Source organism: Ostrinia nubilalis, chromosome 20 (assembly GCF_963855985.1).
Source record: "Ostrinia nubilalis chromosome 20, ilOstNubi1.1, whole genome shotgun sequence".
In the NCBI taxonomy this organism is placed as follows: domain Eukaryota; kingdom Metazoa; phylum Arthropoda; class Insecta; order Lepidoptera; family Crambidae; genus Ostrinia; species Ostrinia nubilalis.
The window spans coordinates 10,986,458-11,008,293 of NC_087107.1; the positions used below are offsets into that span (position 1 = coordinate 10,986,458).

The 21,836-nt window shown below is 37.8% G+C and overlaps 2 protein-coding genes across 2 annotated transcripts in view; both read right to left on the reverse strand.

Moving 5' to 3' along the window:
* LOC135081640 (coiled-coil domain-containing protein R3HCC1L) overlaps positions 1-1,856 on the reverse strand; it is a 51,569-nt gene extending 49,713 nt beyond the window's left edge. The window contains exons 1-2 of the mRNA XM_063976393.1: positions 1,640-1,856; positions 286-435 (exon numbers count right to left, since the gene is read on the reverse strand). The gene's annotated coding sequence lies outside the window, so the exon portion shown is untranslated. The remainder of the gene's footprint in view (positions 1-285; positions 436-1,639) is intronic.
* A 2,193-nt stretch (positions 1,857-4,049) lies between these two features.
* On the reverse strand, positions 4,050-20,137 carry LOC135081652 (polycomb group RING finger protein 3). The gene is made up of 5 exons (XM_063976413.1): positions 19,914-20,137; positions 19,473-19,625; positions 18,988-19,130; positions 5,718-5,861; positions 4,050-5,470 (listed from the first exon to the last, which is right to left on the reverse strand). The coding sequence occupies exons 1-5, from the start codon at positions 20,023-20,025 to the stop codon at positions 5,345-5,347; spliced, it is 678 nt and encodes a 225-aa protein (XP_063832483.1). The 5' UTR covers positions 20,026-20,137; the 3' UTR covers positions 4,050-5,344.
* Between the last annotated feature and the right edge of the window lie 1,699 nt (positions 20,138-21,836).

Below are 21,836 nucleotides of genomic sequence, written 5' to 3' on the forward strand. Positions count from 1 at the left end.
AATTATTGAAATATTTTTAAAAATTAATTATTGAAATATTTTTAACAACAAAATAATAATTTGTGTTGATTTCAAACTATTAACTGTTGGAATTTTAGTGCAATAATTAGACTTAATAACTTAGTTAATAGCAAAAAAATTATAAAAATTATAAAATTAACAATAAAATTTCAGAATTAGTAATATTTTTAGACTGAATTTCATTGCTATAATTATGAAGCCCATACGATTAATAAAACCCATGCAGTGGAAATAGAAGGAAATGTCAAAATAAACAAAGTTTACCTTAGAAGATTATCTCGGTAGCACACCACAGTCCTCCGCTCGTCGCTGAGCCCGATGGAGAAGGTGGCCAGTTCCGGGCGGCCCAGCTGCTCCACGCACCGGTGGATGAGGAAGCGCCGGTAGTTGCTCACCGGTGGAAACACCAGCACACTATAATAAATAATAAGTTATTTATTTCTACAAGCGACCTGCCCCGACTTTGCACAGTTGCAATGGAATTTCCCGGCTTTTCTCTTCTATAATGCATTTTTTATACCTATAAACCTTTCTTGTGAGTCGTTCTATTTATCTATATAAATAAAAATAAATTGATGTTCGTTAGTCTGATTAAAACTCGAGAACGGCTGGGCCGATTGAGCTGGTTTTGGTTTTAAAATGTTTGTCGTAGTCCAGGGTAGGTCTAAACGGTGAGCAAATACTCGCGCGATATTGTTTTTCTGTGACAGACAAAATTCCACGCGGGCGAAGCCGCGGGCGGAAAGCTAGTTTAAAATATTTGCATCAAAATTCATTGCATAGTTTTAAAGATCTAAGCATACATAGGGACAAAATGTTAGCGGACAGCAACTTTGTTTTATACTATGTGGTGATATGTAGCTTTTTATAAGACGCTCTTTCAACAAGTATTTAGTCTAAAATACTTCATACACAGATGATGGTTAATTTTTTTAAACAAAATAGCAATGAAATTAAATGCAAAAGAATTTACAGCGAACAACAGCAAATAAATAATAGGCTTGTAAGTTTTGTGAAAGAATTTTTTTTTATGTATTATGAAGAAATTGCTTTGCACAGAAATATAATTAGTATGTACAGTACTAAATACATGCCTTGAAGACTTGGTAATTTTTGTTTTATTAAATACAGTAGGGATTTTTATAGAGCTTCAGTAGTAGCAAAAAAGATTTAAATTACAAGCAGGAAGTAAGTCAAGTAAATCCTTGCCATTATAATTGGAACCAGCCAATTTATTGTTAAAAAGAATGTTCATGCATGAGCGGTTTTTAATCGATAGCTATTTTAGTGTAGTTGTGGTCTATTATAAAGGTATTATTTCGTGCACAGCCGACATTAAGCCCAGGCTTACGGAAACGCCGGGCACCAGCACCTCATGTAACTTTTTAACACCTTCATAAATATTTATTAGCGTTCAGTGTCATCCCGATTCGCTCTATTTGATTCAACCTACGCGGTCTGCTTGTTGACTCACAGTAACCTTGAAAATACTAACCAAGAAATACACCAAACTACACCACACCACAAACCTGAACCACTAATGTAATTAACCACATAATTAACATCCCCAAGTACAAGTAAAGCATGCAAATAAATATAAATTAAATTGTTTACATACCTGTCAACTTTTGCTTCGGACAAAAAACATTTTAAGTCATCGTTAACATCGTCCACAAAATTATCGTCCGCTAAGCTAAGAAATCTCTCAACCGTTTTGGCACCCAGTTTGACGGTGGTTTGTTCAATGCAGTAAAATAATAAAAAAATATCTGTTCACGTGCAAAACGGGAAACTATCAGCCGTCCATTTTCGTTTTTTTCACACACACTCACACACATTTGTTTGCGAAAAAATGACAGCTAACGCAACACACATGCACAAGGCTAGTGATGCGAATTCGCAACTCGAACCGGTAAATTGTAAAAGTTCAATTGCGCTTTTGTTAATCGATTATAATTAAAGCCATCAATGATAATCCTTTAGCACACACAGTTAATTTAAAAAGAAGCACTCAATCCGCACACCCAAAAGCGGGACATTTGTTTGGAGAGTTTTACAGTTATTATCTCCTGTAACTTTCTGGCTAGCGGTAGTTGAATACTCCTCGCCAATAACAAATTATCCATCTGATCTTGGCAATCAAAAGGATATTGATCTCCTTCAAGAAAAGTGTCAGGAGGTGAGAAACTATAATTTATTAGGAAAATAAAATACTATTTACACATGGAGAAATAAATTTTATTTAGATCCTTTACCTACTTTTAAATAAATTTCACTTACATAGAAACAAAATATAAACTAAAATTATAATCTATACGAAGTATTAACTAAGAATTCAAGATAGCTAATTCATTTATATCTTTAGGTGCTAAGAGTGTCTTGTCACCTTTGGATAAATAAACTAATGTGTGTGTACTGAAATTCCACATCATAAAAACGGTAACAAAAATGCATTTCTACGAACGAAATCAACAAAATTAAAAATAATTAAACAAAATAATACCTATGTATAATTATACATATTACGAAACTAAGTCAATTGGTCTATTGGAACAGATATTAACTTAAAAAGATTAAAACATAATCCTCGATGTAGTCACATTCAGAACCAAATTTATTAAATGCCTTAATATTACGTTTGATATAAATGTTTACTGTGTCAAAAATATACAATAATATTTATGAAGGGAGAGTAGTTCCTTAAAACATACGATTTTATTGGAACAGCAGAGAATTTGAGTAAATATAAAATCTACGTCCCGCCAAGTGCGCAAGTTGTGCGAAGTAATAATACTTTTGATAAAAGAATATTATGCCTATCGTCTGATTATAAAGATGCTATTCTTAATCCAGTGAAAAAGACTGTGACTTCGTAGATTGATACGGTGGACGGATCATCTACTGAGGACCTTAAAAATGCCGTTTCACAAAGTCCACAAACGGCCGAAGGAACGCGAAACGATCTGCACTCATGAGGAATTCGATTATGAATCTATCTTATGATTGTTTTCACTGTAATACTAACGGCACATTAAGACAGACAATGAACCTAAGCAGTTGTAACATGCAATGCTATGCCATGTTACTAAAAAAAATATTACTAAATGTACAGTCAGCGTCAAATAGTTCGTGATACCCAACAAAGTAGCCATAAGTTTGCAACACGTCTTTGTTACATTGGAATAAGGTTGTATTATGAACTTTTGGCTGTCACAAAACTCACAAACTATTTGACCCTGACTATACAACTGAAATAACGCAAAAGTTGAGACTGCAATAGTCAAGTTTTGTGTTAATTCAACTAAAGCCCGGTCTGTGAGCACATAGAATTTTGTCCAATGACCCCAAGCTACCCATCCTTATTCCTCGCGCGTAATTATATTGCTGTCGCGACTGTGCGACGGGCGCCCGCAGTGAGTGTGCGAGCGCTACAGCAACATAATTACGCACTAGCGATAAGGATGCTCACAGACCAGACTATACACAAGACCCAGTTTTTTAAATAGACATAAAATAATTAGTAATTGATTGCGTATGATCACATTGTGTCAGCAATCTGTTGAAAACTTGTTAATTTATATCGTCAAAAACTGGATTTACAACCAAGACTACATAAGATAATGTTCCTCATCATACTCGGCCATCGTCAACATTCATTTTTGTAAACAATAGCTATTATGCTTATTACATAATGTTACGTGTTTCTTAGCCTATCATTATCGCCACCACGTTCAAATTAGTAGGTTATTATTATGCAGTATACTAACAGTATGTGAACTGGATTACTAATGTTTGGCCAAAAAACGTTTCCCAAATTATCACATCGCAAACAACGTTTCGCAAATTTTCATTTGGCAAATTCTCATTTGGCAAAACAACTTATAGCAAACTTTTAATTCGCAAATGCCGTTTTTGGCATATTATTGTTTAGCAAATTATTGTTTGGCAAAGTATGTTTTGGCAAATGTTTCATTTGGCAAAAATATTTCACGATACACTATTTACAAAAAATTTTGATTGGTGCTTAGAATGGACTACAAATTAACAAGTGGTTATTATTTTGTTTAGTGGGTAGTTAATATAAAATTTGTTCTATATAAATTTTTCATATTTCATTCTTTTTATCGAAATTCCCAAATGATTCATTAACAATAGAGGTGATTCTAGCGCTCGGCGGCCGCTGCCGCGGCACGCTTCGCTCGCCTTCGCGCGTTAAGGGTCACTGTTCTAACCTAACCTAACCTACTATTTTCTGCAATACCTACTTTCTGCAACCATACTATTTTCTGCAATCTCTTTGTTTTACATAACATTCTTGTGAAAACCATGATCATCTGCCTCTGCCTTATGGTTTGATTTGTGGGTAAGTATGTGAAGTGTCGATTTGACCAAACAAATTATTTGGGATATAATATTTGGCAAAATAAAACATTTGCTATATAAACATTTGCCAAGTAAAATTTGGCCAAATGATAATTTGTCCAAATGAATTAGTTGCGAAAAGTACAGTTGCTAAAAGTTCATTTGGGAAATGAAACTTTGGCGATAAGTTGTTTGCGAAGTGAAATTTGGCGAAAAGTAATTTGGCCAAACGGAAGGATACCATGTGAACCTCTATATCACAACTTTCAATTTTTATACAAAAATGTTTACCAATAAATTCGTAATTTCTGTTACAAATCTTAAAGTATATTTGTTACAATGTTCATATGAGTTTTATATAATGATAGTTATACATATTTTATTCACATTAAAAATGGCTGATAATTTTCCGTAGCAGATCTAAAATATCTAAGTAAACGGCACGAAATAAACGAAGAATTTTATTTCATTTACGTAAATAAAGATATAATGTAAATAATTAGATACCTAAGAAATTATTTGTACACCTAAAACCCTGAGTTATTGTTAAACTAAAACAATACCATTGGCTTGTAACGGTTAAAATTACACAACTCAAAGTAAAATTGAAGTTTTAGATCTACTCCAGCCTTGACAGCAGCCTTTATTTTGTTGTTTATTCTAAACTCCATTCCCATAATATTATATTGCCTTTCACAATACTTAACATAGTCCCGTTGCAATCAAATTAAGAATGTTTGATTGTGCAGCAATCGGATCACAGCAAAGAATAGCAGTTGCAGTTTGTGACTGCACTAACATTGATTTTAATTAGTACTAGTATTTGCATTTGCATGGTAAATGTACGATCAACTCTATAATATTTGGATTATCGATTAGATAAAAAACGTTAATGACATGCTTTTTGTGAAAGTTTCGATTAATTTATGAGAATGAGTTAAAGAATAGGCTCACTATGCATTTATAAGTCTATCTTGGGCCGGTACTGCAACCGTAGCGGAGGATCGCGGAAGCGCCACCGCGTGACGTACACGAATTTTAACGTGTGGTCCTTACCTAGGAGCTCGTCGTTGCATAGGATGTCAATCTGGAAATAGTAATATTACTTTTAAATACATAATATTTACATTAATCACTAAATACTAATTGCATTGCTTTACGGCGAAGTTGAAATGATAGAAATTCACCGCCTATAAGATACTAGTCCTACATTCTATCCTATTAATCCTATATCAATACAAGTCTAATTATTGTTGCCTCTAATGATCATCGGGTTAAGAACTTCATAAACAAAGTTAAGTAAAAAAGTTGTAAACTGAAAATAGAAAACTTACTTCTCTATATTTCTCAATCCCATTTAAAACTTTCTTAGCTACAAACTTCTTGAGGTGAGTGATTGTGGCCTGCGCAGAGCAGCGGATGAAGCTCCTCTTCAGTGTTCGGAGGGACGTTGATATGCATTCGAGGCAGACATTAACCTGGAAACAAATAGTGTTGATTTTAGATTTACAATACATAAATAAAATATTCATATCAGCCAAAGGACGTCCACCGCAGCATATAGGCCACCCCAGGATTTCCACAGCTTTTAAACTACACTACTATGGATTACTAATGTTTGGCCAAAAAACGTTTCCCAAATTATCACATCGCAAACAACGTTTCGCAAATTTTCATTTGGCAAATTCTCATTTGGCAAAACAACTTATAGCAAACTTTTAATTCGCAAATGCCGTTTTTGGCATATTATTGTTTAGCAAATTATTGTTTGGCAAAGTATGTTTTGGCAAATGTTTCATTTAGCAAAAATATTTCACGATACACTATTTACAAAATAATTTGATTGGTGCTTAGAATGGAGTACAAATTAACAAGTGGTTATTATTTTGTTTAGTGGGTAGTTAATATAAAATTTGTTCTATATAAAGGATGATGGGCACTTTTCTATGGAATCTGGGCGTAAAACCAACAGAAATGTAACTACTATTATTTGTTAGGACTTAATATCAGAAATATATTTTCATATAAATAACTACCAAAAACTCCCGGGTTTGCTTGGAAATTGACATAATGTGTACGAGTCATCGTATCATATTTCGACAAATTACTGTTATGCAAAAACTTATAATAAAATCAGTACTGACAAGCTACTCGGCGGAAACGGTCGTTTCATTAAATACTGCCCTTTCCCCTATATCACGACAATATTCGACAATAACACGACATTATCACCTATCAGTATCAATTTAATGTAGTTCACGCTACATTAATGGTCCTTCGAGACAACAACTGAACCTGTTATCATCCTCTGGGAACCTCAACGTCGTGCCTCACGTCGCGGCGCCTGGAGCTATCATCGGACATCGACAGTGACATTTTAACTGTGTAGTGCTCTGTTTTTCCGGACTGTAGTAGCGAATCGGTTTGACTGGCCTCCCGGAAGAGGGTCTCCCCGGTCAAATTGAGACAAGGACGCACATACTGCATAAGGATTGCAGAAACGCCACACAGCAACTCCAGCGGAGCTATCGATTATAAATAGCATCTTCTATCATCATCGACATTCGACATTATCATCGACATTCGACATGGAAGCTCTTCTTCAACGTCAAAACGAGTTGATTCAAGAGATCCAAAGGATTGGCGTTAACTTTGGAAAGGACAGCGCTAGCAGGAAGACTAAGGAGTACATTGACACGCGTCTTACTGCAATAGACAAATATTGGGGTGAGTTTGATCACAACAACACACTCCTATTATCACACGAAGGCGAATCGGACTACTTCGACAAGAACATTTATCAGCAGACAAAAGATTATTATGACAAGCAGCGTAGGATCATCGCCGAATATCCTCCGTTTGTTCCACCTACTCTCGAGCCCGTTCCCAGTTCTTCGAAACCGACATTCAAGCTATCAAGACATGAAGAGCGAGGAACGAACCCGGGAAGTCAAGTAGATGAACTTATATCACAGCAAAAGACATACTTTAGAGCTTTGTCACGAGTGATAAAGCGCCCTGACATTGTTGACATCGAGGAAAAGTGGGAAATTGAAGACCTACTCAAGGACCTACAACACCGTTGGCGAACCATCGACGAACTACACATGCGAATTGACAACATACTAGAAGGCAGCAACCAGGACTATGAAGATGAGTTCATGTTCTACGAATCTTTGTACAATAAGACAAAACGACAATTAAACAGAAAGTTGAGTTCTACAACACATCTGCAGCAATCAACCCCGAAGATAGACATTCCTGTGTTTACTGGAAAGTATAGTCAGTGGCCTACCTTTTTGGACCTCTTCAATGAGACTATACATAACAACAGCAGTCTGAGTAACGCACAGAAAATGCAATACCTAAAGGGAAAACTACGAGGTGAAGCGGAACGTCTCATCCAACATCTTAACATATCAGCTGACAACTACGAGACCGCCCGTGACCTACTTATGCATCGATACAACAACACTCAAGTTCTATTTACCAACCAAATAGAAACATTTTTGTCACAACCCTCTGTGCACCGACAATCTGCATTTGAATTAAAACGCTTGTATGACACTACTATGGAGAGTATACATGCGATTCACAATCTTGGGGTCGATACGACATCATGGGATCCGCTCTTGGTACATCTAATATGCAAGAAGCTGGATACTGAAACTTATACCGACTACAAGGAATCCCGCAAGACACCACGGGAACTACCATCATTTGAAGAACTCATGAATTTTATCGAAAGCAAGTTTACTGCCCTAGAGCCCCTATCGAAGAGAGAAAGGGACACTACAGATAAAAAACACTCATATCAATCGAAGCCGACATTCAAATCTCTTTATCCTAAGCGGATTTCGAGTGAACCTTATCAATCTGTGGTCACATATACACCAAAATGCCCGCTTTGTGAAGACAAACACGATTTGTATCAATGTGAAAAGTTCCTCAACATGACACCGGACACCCGCCTGACGACAATTGCAAAAAAGGAAATATGCTGTGGCGTTTAACCTCTTAAAATTATGTTAATATATATTTTTCATAGTTTATCTTAAATTAATATAATTGTAAAAATATTATAAATATGTATCTGTACTAAACCTACTCAACGTAACTACACTGTGTATAATAAATAGCATACTTATTTTTGTATAACTTTTGTCAATCTAGTTAAACGCACAAACACCGCGCGCAATTCGTTTTACTATTAGATATTTTTGTGAATGCACGATCAGCACGGCGCGAGCGGCGGCGGTCGGGCCAACCGGTTCCGTGGATGAACGCCCCCCGCCGCAGCCGCCGCGTTCGCCTGACGCGCGCCAGTCAATTTTAGTCAGCTGTCGGTTTTGCATAAAAACATTGCGCGCGCGCTTAATACATTCGTGACCTAGTTAGTTTTATGTAAATTTCCGTTCTGATATTCTACTGTGACCTTGTTATCTATCTACTTCTTACTCCTTCTTATTGTGGACAGTTATTCTGTGTGTGACGTCAATAAACTGTTTGGTGTTTTCCTAAGACTGTGTTGTGATTTATAAACGTCCTTACTACACACATAACAATAGACACTTTCCACACTGGTGACCCCGTAGAACACAAGATGACGAGCAAGGAAACATTCCAAGACGCTTCGGAGCAGAGTGCAGCCGCGCCCAGTGAAATTTTTAAAGTTGGTGTGCGAATACCCCCATTTTGGCCAGAAAAACCAGCAATTTGGTTCGCTCAAATAGAAGGTCAATTCCTGATATCCGGAATCACATCAGACGCAACCAAATTTTATTATGTAATTGGCCAACTCGACCAGCAGTATGCAGGGGAGGTTGAGGACATAAAAACCAACCCACCAACTACCGGCAAATTCGAGAAGCTGAAGACAGAGCTCATCAAGAGGCTTTCGGCGTCCAGGGACAAAAAAGTCAAGCAGCTCCTCGTCCACGAAGAGCTGGGAGACCGCAAACCATCGCAGTTCCTGCGGCACCTGCAAAACCTGGCCGGCCCCGACGTCCCTGAGGAGTTCCTGAGGACAATTTGGACCAGCCGACTTCCCAGCACTACGCAGACCATCGTCGCGTCGCAGCCCTCGACGTCACTCGAGGCCCTGGCTGATCTCGCCGATCGGATCCATGACGTAGTGCCATCCAGCCCACACGTAGCAGCCATGTCGTCAGCCACCGCAGCCAGCAGCAGCACATTGGATACCCTAGTGCAACAGGTCGCAGCGCTAACCAAACAAGTGCAAGCTCTCACAACCGCCCAAGATCACTCGCGCTCCAGACCCACAGCGAGAGCCGCTCACCGCTCCCGTGACCGCTCCCGCTCCAACAGGTCCCAGTCGAGCTACAATAAGTACCCTATATGCTGGTATCACGCAACGCACGGGGCTAAAGCAAACAAATGTGTTAAACCGTGCGACTATAAGGCGGGAAACGCGTCGGGCGGACGGTAATGGCGACTAACGCCCGCCCTAGCTCCGGTCGCTTGTTTGTCACGGACCACCGGACGAAAGTGCAGTTTCTGGTCGATACTGGTAGCGACCTCTGCGTTTTCCCACGGTCTGCATTAAAGGAACGACGTCTACCGACAAATTACCAACTATGCGCAGCGAACGGATCTACAATAAATACCTACGGTTACGCACATCTAGTTCTAAACCTAGGCCTACGCCGCGACTTTGCTTGGCGATTCATAGTCGCCGACGTTACGAAGCCGATAATAGGTGTTGATTTTTTATCTTTTTATAATCTGATTGTAGATTGTAGACATCAACGCCTCATCGACAACAACACTACGCTCGCGACCCAGGCTTCGCCTGCCAGCTCAACAGATGCGATTTCCTCGGTCAAGGTAATTACCGGTGCCTCTGTATACCACGACATACTACGGAAATACCCAGACATCACCAGAATGCCAAAACTGCTTGTATAAACATTACAGGCCATGCAATTCGACAAAACGATGCAAATATTGCAATGAATATCATAACTCGATCATTCACGACGACATTGCACAATCGAGGTCGGTGAACCAAAAATCACCCCTTGCATCTAATGACAACCGCCCTGCAAAGCCACAAAACAATAAACAGCACAATGTCAATCACGTGGCTGCAGATGACGAAGAAATATTATTGACAACCGTGATGTTGAAGGTTAAGGCTGCTGACGGCACCTTTATCACGCTAAGAGCACTTTTAGATCAAGGCTCTCAAATATCATTATTATCAGAAAATGCAGCTCAACTTTTAGGACTGCAACGTCGACATGTCAATGCTTCAGTCTCGGGCATTGGTACCAGCTCCAAAAGTGGAAAAGGAATCGTCACTATGGACTGCCAATCACTGTACGAGGACTACAGCTTCACAACCCAAGCTTTAATCATATCAAAGGTGATCAATTGTTTACCAAATAACTCATTCAGTAAACAATCATGGCCACATCTCCAACACATAAACCTCGCCGATCCTGACTACAACATATCAAAACCTATTGATCTTCTCCTGGATGCGAGTATCTACTCCGACATCATCATGAACGGACTGATCAAGGGCCCACATCAAGCACCTATTGCCCAACAGACAAAACTTGGGTGGATACTATCAGGAAACGTTCAAAGGTTTAACTGTCACGTAGTCATCAATGACGTAGACAACCTATCAAGATTCTGGGAAGTTGAAGCCATCAATGACACATCATCAAACATGTCTGAACAAGAAATATATTGTGAAGACCTTTATCAAACGACAACACGGCGGCTGGACAATGGCAGATATCAAGTAGCCCTACCGATGAAGCAAGACTTCGAGGAACTCCTCGGGACATCAAAACCAAAGGCTATCATGCAGTTTAAACAGCTGGAAAAAAGAATGGCCAAAAATGAAGTTTTATCGACTTCGTATTGCAACTTTATGCATGAATAAATATCTACAACTAGGTCACATGCGTCCGGTTCAGGCGGCCGATCGCATGACGTCAATACCTACTTGTTATTTACCTCACCATGGGGTACTAAATTTAGACTCGACAAGCACTAAATTTAGGACAGTTTTTAATGCCTCGAGCAAAACGACATCAGGACATAGTCTCAATGACTTAATGGAATGCGGTCCCAACCTGCAGCAGGACCTTCAAGGACTCATACTGCAATGGAGGACGCATAAATATGTTATCACGGCAGACATTGAGAAGATGTTTAGACAGATTCTCATCAGAGAGCAAGACAGTCATCTACAAACTATCGTCTGGAGATCATCACCCGAAGACCTACTACGTGAATATCGTTTAACCACTGTCACGTACGGAACAAAGGCCGCTCCATTCTTGGCGATAAGGACTTTACGACAAATAGCACAGGACAATGCCACGGAGTATCCACTCGCAGCAACTGCACTTGAAACATCATTTTACATGGACGACCTTATGAGTGGACATGACAGTAAAAAGCAACTTAAGGAGTTACAAAGACAGTTAATTGACGTCCTGAATGGAGCCGGGATGAACTTACGCAAGTGGTCGAGTAATGAACTTGACGTTATCAACGACTTATCAGCGCATCAAAAAGGAGCCCCCTTAGAGTTCAGAGACACTGAATCCCGTAAGACACTGGGACTAAGGTGGAATCCATCTTCAGACACATTTACATTCCAAAACAAAATTGATTATCAAGACACTATCAAGAAGCACACCAAGAGACAACTTCTATCAGATGTATCAAAAATATACGATCCATTGGGATGGTTATCTCCTGTAACAATAAGAGCAAAAATTGTCTTCCAACAAACCTGGTTATCAGACTTACAATGGGATGATGAACTGCCCGCCGACATACAAACTGAATGGCAACAGATAAGAGAAGATCTGAAAAATATAGACAATTTTCAGATTGACAGATACTTGGGAGATAAACAAAATTATCAATTACATGGCTTTTGCGATGCCTCAGAAAAGGCTTATGCATGCGCTGTGTACATAACAACAAAGGACGATAAGGGCGTGTACACATCACGTTTAGTTATCGCCAAGACAAAGTTGGCCCCACACAACAAACAGATATCACTTCCTAGATTGGAACTGTTGGGTGCCCTACTTTTATCACAGTTACTGAAAAAAGTCGCAGAGTTGATTTCAGTAACTTCAATCAATGCATGGACAGACTCAATGGTGGTATTGGGTTGGCTGAATGGAGAAATAACCAGATGGAAACCGTTCGTAGCCAATCGGGTGCGACAAATCATTGACGTCGTACCGGCAACCCAGTGGCATCATGTGAGCTCCGAAGACAACGCAGCAGACTGTGCCACCCGAGGTCTATCTACTACGTCACTACAAGGTCATAAATTGTGGTGGAATGGACCTCAATGGCTTAATCAAACGACACCTCTACAAGACAAACCAGTTATCAAGATTGAAGTTCCCACAATTGAGGTCAAGAAAACACCCACCGTGAACACGGCCCTACAACAACGCGAAAATAATATTATAATTAATTTACTTCAAGACAATAGTTCATTGACACGAGTTATTCGCATTGTAGGCTGGGTTTCGCGTTTCATCACGCGATTACGACACCGCAACTGCACTTCGCAACAAAATACAAAAATATTGACGACAAATGAACTACAGGCTGCGCACAATTTGATTATCAAAACCACACAAGCACTAGAATTTGAAGACGACATTAATCATTTGAAGAAAAAAGGGCATGTACGAAGCACAAGTAAGATTGCAAGTCTCAACCCCTTCATCGACAAACATGACATTTTGAGAATTGGCGGTCGATTAGAAAATGCGACAATTAGACATTCTGCAAAACATCCTGTACTTCTCTCTGCAAAAGGTCGTCTAACTGAACTTATTATAAATCTATAAATCAAGCACACATCAGTACATTACACGGCGGTCCCCGATTAACACTATCTTTCATCAGACAAAATTATTGGATTGTTGGGGGCATTCGCGTCGTAAAGAAGATCATCCGACAGTGTATCAAGTGTAAACGCTTCGCTCAAGAGACAAACAACCAGATGATGGCTGACCTTCCCCGGCCGAGGGTCAATCCTTCACGACCCTTCACCAACACTGGAGTAGACTTTACTGGACACGTCGACATCAAGGCTAATAAAGGGAGGGGTATCAAGACCACGAAGGGATACATCTGCGTATTCGTGTGTCTCGCGACAAAGGCAGTACACCTGGAGCTAGTGACAGACTTGAGTACACAATCATTTCTCGCGGCCTTTCGACATATGTGTGCCCGTCGAGGGACGCCTCGCCATGTATACTCTGACAATGGCACTAACTTCGTTGGAGCTGACAATATATTAAAACGAGAGTACAAGGCTATATTGGACACTATCGACACCTCATTCATCAAAAATATCAACGAGCTAGGCGTCACGTGGCATTTCAACGCTCCAGCGTGGCCCAGCGCGGGTGGCCTGTGGGAGGCCGCCGTTAAAAGCATGAAATTCCACCTCAAGAGAGTCCTGGGAGATCAAAAGCTGACATATGAAGAGTTTACCACGTTGCTGCAACAAATTGAAGCGTGCATGAACTCCAGACCATTATGCCCGTTGTCTGAAGACTCTGACGACGAAGTTCTCACTCCTGGTCACTTCCTGGTGGGTGATTTACTCATGGCAAGACCACAGACTGACCCAGATGTTGTGAACTTACCTGCTAGATGGCAGCTCGTGCAGACAATGAACAAGCATTTCTGGAGAAAGTGGTCACAAGAGTACCTTCAACACCTGCAAAAGAGATCAAAATGGAGAACCCCTAGTGAAAACTTAAAGGTCGACGACATTGTTATCATCAAGGAAGACAATATGCCGCCTGGAAGGTGGGCCATGGCACGTGTCCTCGAAGTCCACCCCGGGAAGGACGGCTACGTAAGAGTTGTTTCCTTGAAAACTGAAAATAATATCATCAAGCGCCCTGTCAACAAGCTTATCAAACTACCGGTTCACGACATCAACCAACAAGATCAGGCTGAGTGTATTAAAGAAGACGCTCCAAAGCCGTCACAACAACCTCAAAGACAACCTCGACGTGGAGGAAACAAGAAACCTGCAAGCATGTGTTCATGATCAAAAGGACACCATCCTCTGCTCAATTGATGAACCTATCTACGACCTAAAAATAAAACATTCGATTTGCGACATCAAGTTAACAAACATCGACGTCACATCAAATGAGTCACCGTGCTCGTCACTCATCGCGCCGTGCACTTCCGACAAGTGGATCAAGTTACATCGGCAAAACAGCTGGCTGTACTCATGTTGCAAGGAATGCACTATTCGCTTGTTTTGCACTACGGGAACAGATGTTCGTACTATCACTGGGACAGGCATCATTACACTAAGTCAAGGTTGTACGATCAAGGGCGACACCTTTACAATACGTTCACACAATCAATTCTTGAGTGAAACGTATCATCAAATAGAATCAATGGAGGTTCCAAAGACATCTATATTGAACACTATTATTAATAGCAGCTACTCTGAAATCTCCATCCCGACTGAAGATCACCAGATGATATTCAATCAATTGAAAACAGACATTGAACATCTAAAAGCAGAGGCGTCTAAAGAGATCAACGTACACGACGTCCACCATTACACTATGTCATACATCTTACTGGTGGGCCTTTTACTGATGACATGTTGCGCTGCGAACTATTGGCGACGTAATCGACAACAGCCTCCGGCGCCAACTACTGAAGATGCGATCGAGACCATGCCGCGTGCAGTCAGCACCTTCAGCATCGACCGAGGGACATCTCCATCACCCATGCCGACGCAACGCTTCAAAACGTCTACCGTTAATCTTTAATTAATATTGTTTAATTATTATTATCCCTTTTTCTTGTTGTTTTTAAGATAGGCAAGATGTACGAGTCATCGTATCATATTTCGACAAATTACTGTTATGCAAAAACTTATAATAAAATCAGTACTGACAAGCTACTCGGCGGAAACGGTCGTTTCATTAAATACTGCCCTTTCCCCTATATCACGACAATATTCGACAATAACACGACATTATCACCTATCAGTATCAATTTAATGTAGTTCACGCTACATAATGTGTAATAGTAATAGGTGCTTTATTACGCAAACAAAAAATATTATTAATTAATATACTTATATACTTACATTTTAAATACATTTAGTTATTTATCCATTATTATGTCCAACAGTTCAGGAGTGGGGCTAACAAATGGTTTATTTAAACCATGTTCTACATTATAAGCGTAGGACCATATCTAGGTACCATTTAGAGAAATGACATGAACACAGTCATGTTTCAATGAGATTTCTACCAGTTAAGTTGTTGTGTTGTCGCATAATCGATCACGGATCGATTATTAATCGAATTGCCAAAAAACGATTTATCGATTAACAATTCGATTAATCGATTTTATTGATTACCATCATTACTATCATTTGATTGTTAATTCAATTCCTTATTTTCAGCAATATAATCGATTATTGCAATCGAATAATCGATTATGATTTATTCGGTATACATACTTACTAAATCGATAGAATCGATAGTAAGATATGATACAATACTCTCAATATGATCGATAAAAGCAATGTAATTGACCTAATACTATTTTTATTACCCTAATGTGATGTGAAATACTATGGAAACTTTGCATATTCATCGACCTCTATCTCCGTATCCCCGCGTATTTCAGGGTTGTTGTCATACTATGAAATGAAGTACTAGTATTAAGCTTTAATTTAGTATACTTTTTGTTTCTGTTGGTTTAACGCCCAATATGCCCATCATCCTTTTTCATATTTCATTCTTTTTATCGAAATTCCCAAATGATTCATTAACAATAGAGGTGATTCTAGCGCTCGGCGGCCGCTGCCGCGGCACGCTTCGCTCGCCTTCGCGCGTTAAAGGTCACTGTTCTAACCTAACCTAACCCACTATTTTCTGCAATACCTACTTTCTGCAACCATACTATTTTCTGCAATCTCTTTGTTTTACATAACATTCTTGTGAAAACCATGATCATCTGCCTCTGCCTTGTGGTTTGATTTGTGGGTAAGTATGTGAAGTGTCGATTTGACCAAACAAATTATTTGGGATATAATATTTGGCAAAATAAAACATTTGCTATATAAACATTTGCCAAGTAAAATTTGGCCAAATGATAATTTGTCCAAATGAATTAGTTGCGAAAAGTACAGTTGCTAAAAGTTCATTTGGGAAATGAAACTTTGGCGATAAGTTGTTTGCGAAGTGAAATTTGGCGAAAAGTAATTTGGCCAAACGGAAGGATACCATTAACCTCGTAAGACCGAAGAGTAAATTTTGTCGACTTCTAAGTATCGCCGAATGTGCTTTCAGAGGAACGAATAATTTGTAGTAGTAAACGCCGAGCACTTCGAGTAAAAAAATTTCTATGTTAGAGATTTTCTTTTGCATTCATCTTTTCAGGGGCTCTATATAATAGTGCATAGAGCTTATTTTAGGTGAAAAATAATAAAAAAATGTTTTCTCTTAAAAGAACATTCGGTATTACAGACTTTAAAAAGTAAAAGTAAATAAATTGTATTTTATACTTTAAAGTGAAACGTAAATGTAACCTTCTAAATAAATTAATACTACATAAAGATACAATAATGATATTAATAAATGTAACTGAAAAGGTACAACGGTTTTAATTTTATTTAATGTTTCATAATTAGTGCTTTTAAAAATACTATCGGTTTTATAACAAACACTAATGATAGGTTAAAATGTATAAGAAGTAAAGTGAATATTCATGTTAATTATAATATTTACTGAACTAAAAGTCAGTACGTCCTCATGGTAAATTTTCTCAATCATATCATAATTTTAATAGTCCAATACTCAATCCCATCTCAATAGAAAAAATATACAAAATAAAACTTTCACCATCAAGACCGAATGTTCCTTGCAAAGAACTATTATTTTCAAACGAAAGAAAATCTTACAAAACTACTTCAAATTGGGAAAAAAATTTTTTTTGCTTGTTTAGCAGTATTTTAACTTAAATTATACTGGTCAGTTTTGCAATAAAACTACGTTTACGTGAAGAAAAAAAAAAAATCGCACATCACGTCTTCTCGGACGAACCACCTTGTCAAAGAAAAATGACAATTTGACAGTGACATTTTGTTTTTTTTATATTAATAAGTTCGGATACCTGATTTTGAATACTTTAAGCCATAGACTATCACTCTTTTTTTTCGATAGGCGCGAATTTTTGAACTTAAATTTATCGCTAAAGTTTTAGTTCCTCTGAAGGCACATCCGGCGATACTTCGAAATCACCTCCGAAAATGTCTCGGCGTTACTGACTACAAAGTTTCAGTTCCTTCTGAGGCACATCCGGGCTTACGAGGTTAAGGATTACTAATGTTTGGCCAAAAAACGTTTCCCAAATTATCACATCGCAAACAACGTTTCGCAAATTTTCATTTGGCAAATTCTCATTTGGCAAAACAACTTATAGCAAACTTTTAATTCGCAAATGCCGTTTTTGGCATATTATTGTTTAGCAAATTATTGTTTGGCAAAGTATGTTTTGGCAAATGTTTCATTTAGCAAAAATATTTCACGATACACTATTTACAAAATAATTTGATTGGTGCTTAGAATGGAGTACAAATTAACAAGTGGTTATTATTTTGTTTAGTGGGTAGTTAATATAAAATTTGTTCTATATAAATTTTTCATATTTCATTCTTTTTATCGAAATTCCCAAATGATTCATTAACAATAGAGGTGATTCTAGCGCTCGGCGGCCGCTGCCGCGGCACGCTTCGCTCGCCTTCGCGCGTTAAAGGTCACTGTTCTAACCTAACCTAACCCACTATTTTCTGCAATACTTTCTGCAACCATACTATTTTCTGCAATCTCTTTGTTTTACATAACATTCTTGTGAAAACCATGATCATCTGCCTCTGCCTTATGGTTTGATTTGTGGGTAAGTATGTGAAGTGTCGATTTGACCAAACAAATTATTTGGGATATAATATTTGGCAAAATAAAACATTTGCTATATAAACATTTGCCAAGTAAAATTTGGCCAAATGATAATTTGTCCAAATGAATTAGTTGCGAAAAGTACAGTTGCTAAAAGTTCATTTGGGAAATGAAACTTTGGCGATAAGTTGTTTGCGAAGTGAAATTTGGCGAAAAGTAATTTGGCCAAACGGAAGGATACCATTAAGTATACAATCTATAAAAGCGAAAGATCATTTGATTGACTGACTGACTCACTCACTCATGATAAAATCTCAAAATAGTGTAATAAACCAAACTTACTATGGCATGTATACCTCTAAACTCAGTCTGAACTGAGTTACGAGTATTAGAAGTTTGATGATTTTCATACTAGATTTGCTTTTTGTGCCCAAGTTTTGTAAGAAATTGCAACAAAAAAAAAGACGCCAATTTCCGGCATTGTCTTTTTGCATGGGGGTTTCTTTGAGAGTGTAGGTGCTCACTTAGACGTGATTTTGCAAAATTCTGCTCCTAAAGGGGTAAAATGGGGTCCAAGCGTACAAAGTCACGGGCAGCTGCTAGTATTCACATAAAAGATAGTTGTTCTGACCTGTTCATCTTTCCTATGACAGTCCGTGTTGTCTGGCTGTTCTGGCTCGTCTCCAGCGCCTGGTTTATCATTTGCTAGAGCAGCATCTTTGGGACAGGGCAAGTTTCGGGCTCGGTAGAAATCACGCTCCCGTTTTAACTCATCTGAAAGTTTAATTCCAATGAAATGTGGTCAAATACCTGCCTTGTGATGCTTAAAAAAAATCCACTTTCAAAACATTTGAAGTGTTATAGCACAAACAGTTGATTGGTACACTGCATAAACAATGATTGGCAACTTTACAGGAGAGCTATTAAACTGGAATAACAACCAATGGTTACTAGTTTAATGTTCTGTAAATGAGGTTCAATTTGTAGATAAGTTTTATTTACATTCCTTTTATCATGTTGACTTTTAATTCTCAAGTAAATGGCTATATAATGTCAAAATCACATATAAAAATGTAAAAGCTAAAGCAATGTAATACAAAACACAGTAATACATACTATCCTGTAAGTCGGGCACTAGTTTGTAGACGATGTCCTGCATAGTCCTGTCGAAGCTAATGTATTGGAGCGGGTGGGACTGGTGGATCACTATGTTACATGTTGGGCATGTGTTGTTCTCTTCTAGGTGTTTCACAAGGCAGCTTTTGCAGACTGTAACATTTTAAGGTTATTATTGATTTGTATACTTATGGAATGATTTTCATTGTTATTGCTCTTGGCTATAACCAGAATTGAGTTTATCCTAACTCATGATTATACAGTATTGTTGAATTATAGCTTAGAAAGTATGATATTGGGATAAAAATTGTAGTCTCATTCAACTTTTAAAACAATGATATTGTTGACTTTCTCTAGGCTATTTACGGCTGCAAAAAGTGTAAAGTCGAATGTAAACAATGATTATAATACAAATAAAGCTAAACAATCGTAAATACTAACACGTATGTAGGCATTCTGTGACGGTGGTGGCGTCAATGAAGTATCCTCGACATATCTTGCAAGTTATGTGACTGTTGAGGGTTTTCAACTTTATCCTCCTTTCCATTGTCATCCTAAAACTACAGTTCTAGCAAAAACATTAGGTAAACGAACTTAAAACTAAGTGAAAACAAAAAAATCAGAACATAAACGCGAATACCACAATCAGTCAACTCAACACTTGAGTCGCGTTTCGTTTCGTTTTTCAGTCTGTGCTTCAATCAATCATAAAATTTTAATTTCTGTCTTAATTTTCTCTTAATAAAATCTCAAACTTGAATATTTACAAACAAAAATTTTTTTACATAACATTTGCTTGCAAAGTTGTTAATTCTTTTTTAATATGAAACGTAAAATTGTTTAATTACCTACATGTTCGATTTGAAGAAACTAAACGCTTGTAGCATAGGGATGGGACATAATTTACATAACTTTTCGGTTTTAGCGGTTCAAATTTGATCATTCAATTGTTCGATCGATTTGAGTATCTGTTATTCAATTAATTGATTAATCTGAATTTCCTTTCAAAATTTATGATTCTAAAATATCAGAATGACTTCTTTTTATCAATAATCTAATTAGAAGAATTTAAATGGGAACGGAAAATGATATTTTCAATCAGTCGTAATTAAATATAACCAAGCTAACTTTAAAAATTAGTTGAATTCTTATGTCTACGGGGATAAAATTCAAAATTCCTCTATGATATTTACTATGTCATCTCCGAGGTTGTGTTATTTTCGATGCCCGGTCTGTGAGGACGTAGAATTTTGTCCAATGACCCCAAGCTACCCATCCTTATCGCTCGCGCGTAATTATATTGCTGTCGCGACTGTGCGACGGGCGCCCGCAGTGAGTGTGCGAGCGCGACAGCAACAACAACAAACAACAACGTTAGATAAATGCGTTATAGTAACAAATAAAGGAACATTATTTTAAAATATGGCGAGTTTATTTTCACTTTAAGAATACACTAAAAACATAAATAATAAGTATTAAAAATTTAATTTTAATAAATACAAAGTAATTTACCTAATAGAAAACTAAAATGAGAATATGGGTAAATCACCAAGGTGCGCGTACGCAGTATTATGCAGTCTCACTGTTGGTAACTTAAAAATAACATTTCGGGATAGCTTTACATTTTTTATCCCGTTGTTAAAATTATTAAATTAAATTACAATACCAAAAATGCGAATAATTATTGCCCTATTAATTTGATAAATTAAAGTATTTTTGTAACATTTTTTTGTTGAGACCATAAGTAATACAAACCTAATACTTATCAGTTTCGTGAGTATTGCACATTGAGTATTGTTCTTTAAGTCACTTGTAAAGTACAAAAACAATAATGTAGAAGCGTGGCGAGACTATACGACCACGCCAAATACTAGAAATACTGGAGGAGTCTGTAATGTAAAATACTTGCCCAACAGTGTGACAAAAGATTAAATTATAAAGTAATCTAATATGGTTAATATCAACCAAAAATTAAATCAGAGAAACATAAGAGCCATTTTGAATGGTGCCGAATTGACATTAATCTTTTTCTTTTCATTGAAAAAATACAGGCTTATTTATGCAGCCCTATTTCGAAGGGTGAATTGCACAATCACAACAGTCAGTTTTAACAATAATTTGTACGTTTTTACCATTCACTATGATCCTTCGCACTTCACGCCGGTGTTCACAGTAATTTTCCTAGTCACATCGTCGAAAACATTCATGATTTTGTTGCCCTCCTGAATGACTATTTTATAAAAGTCCGAAGATGGCACCGGGGCGTTTGGTTTAATGTGGTCCCGCTTAAAATGTCTGCTGAGATGGCTTGTTTGCGTGAATTTTCTTTCGCATATTTTGCATTGGTACTTCTTTTCACCAGTG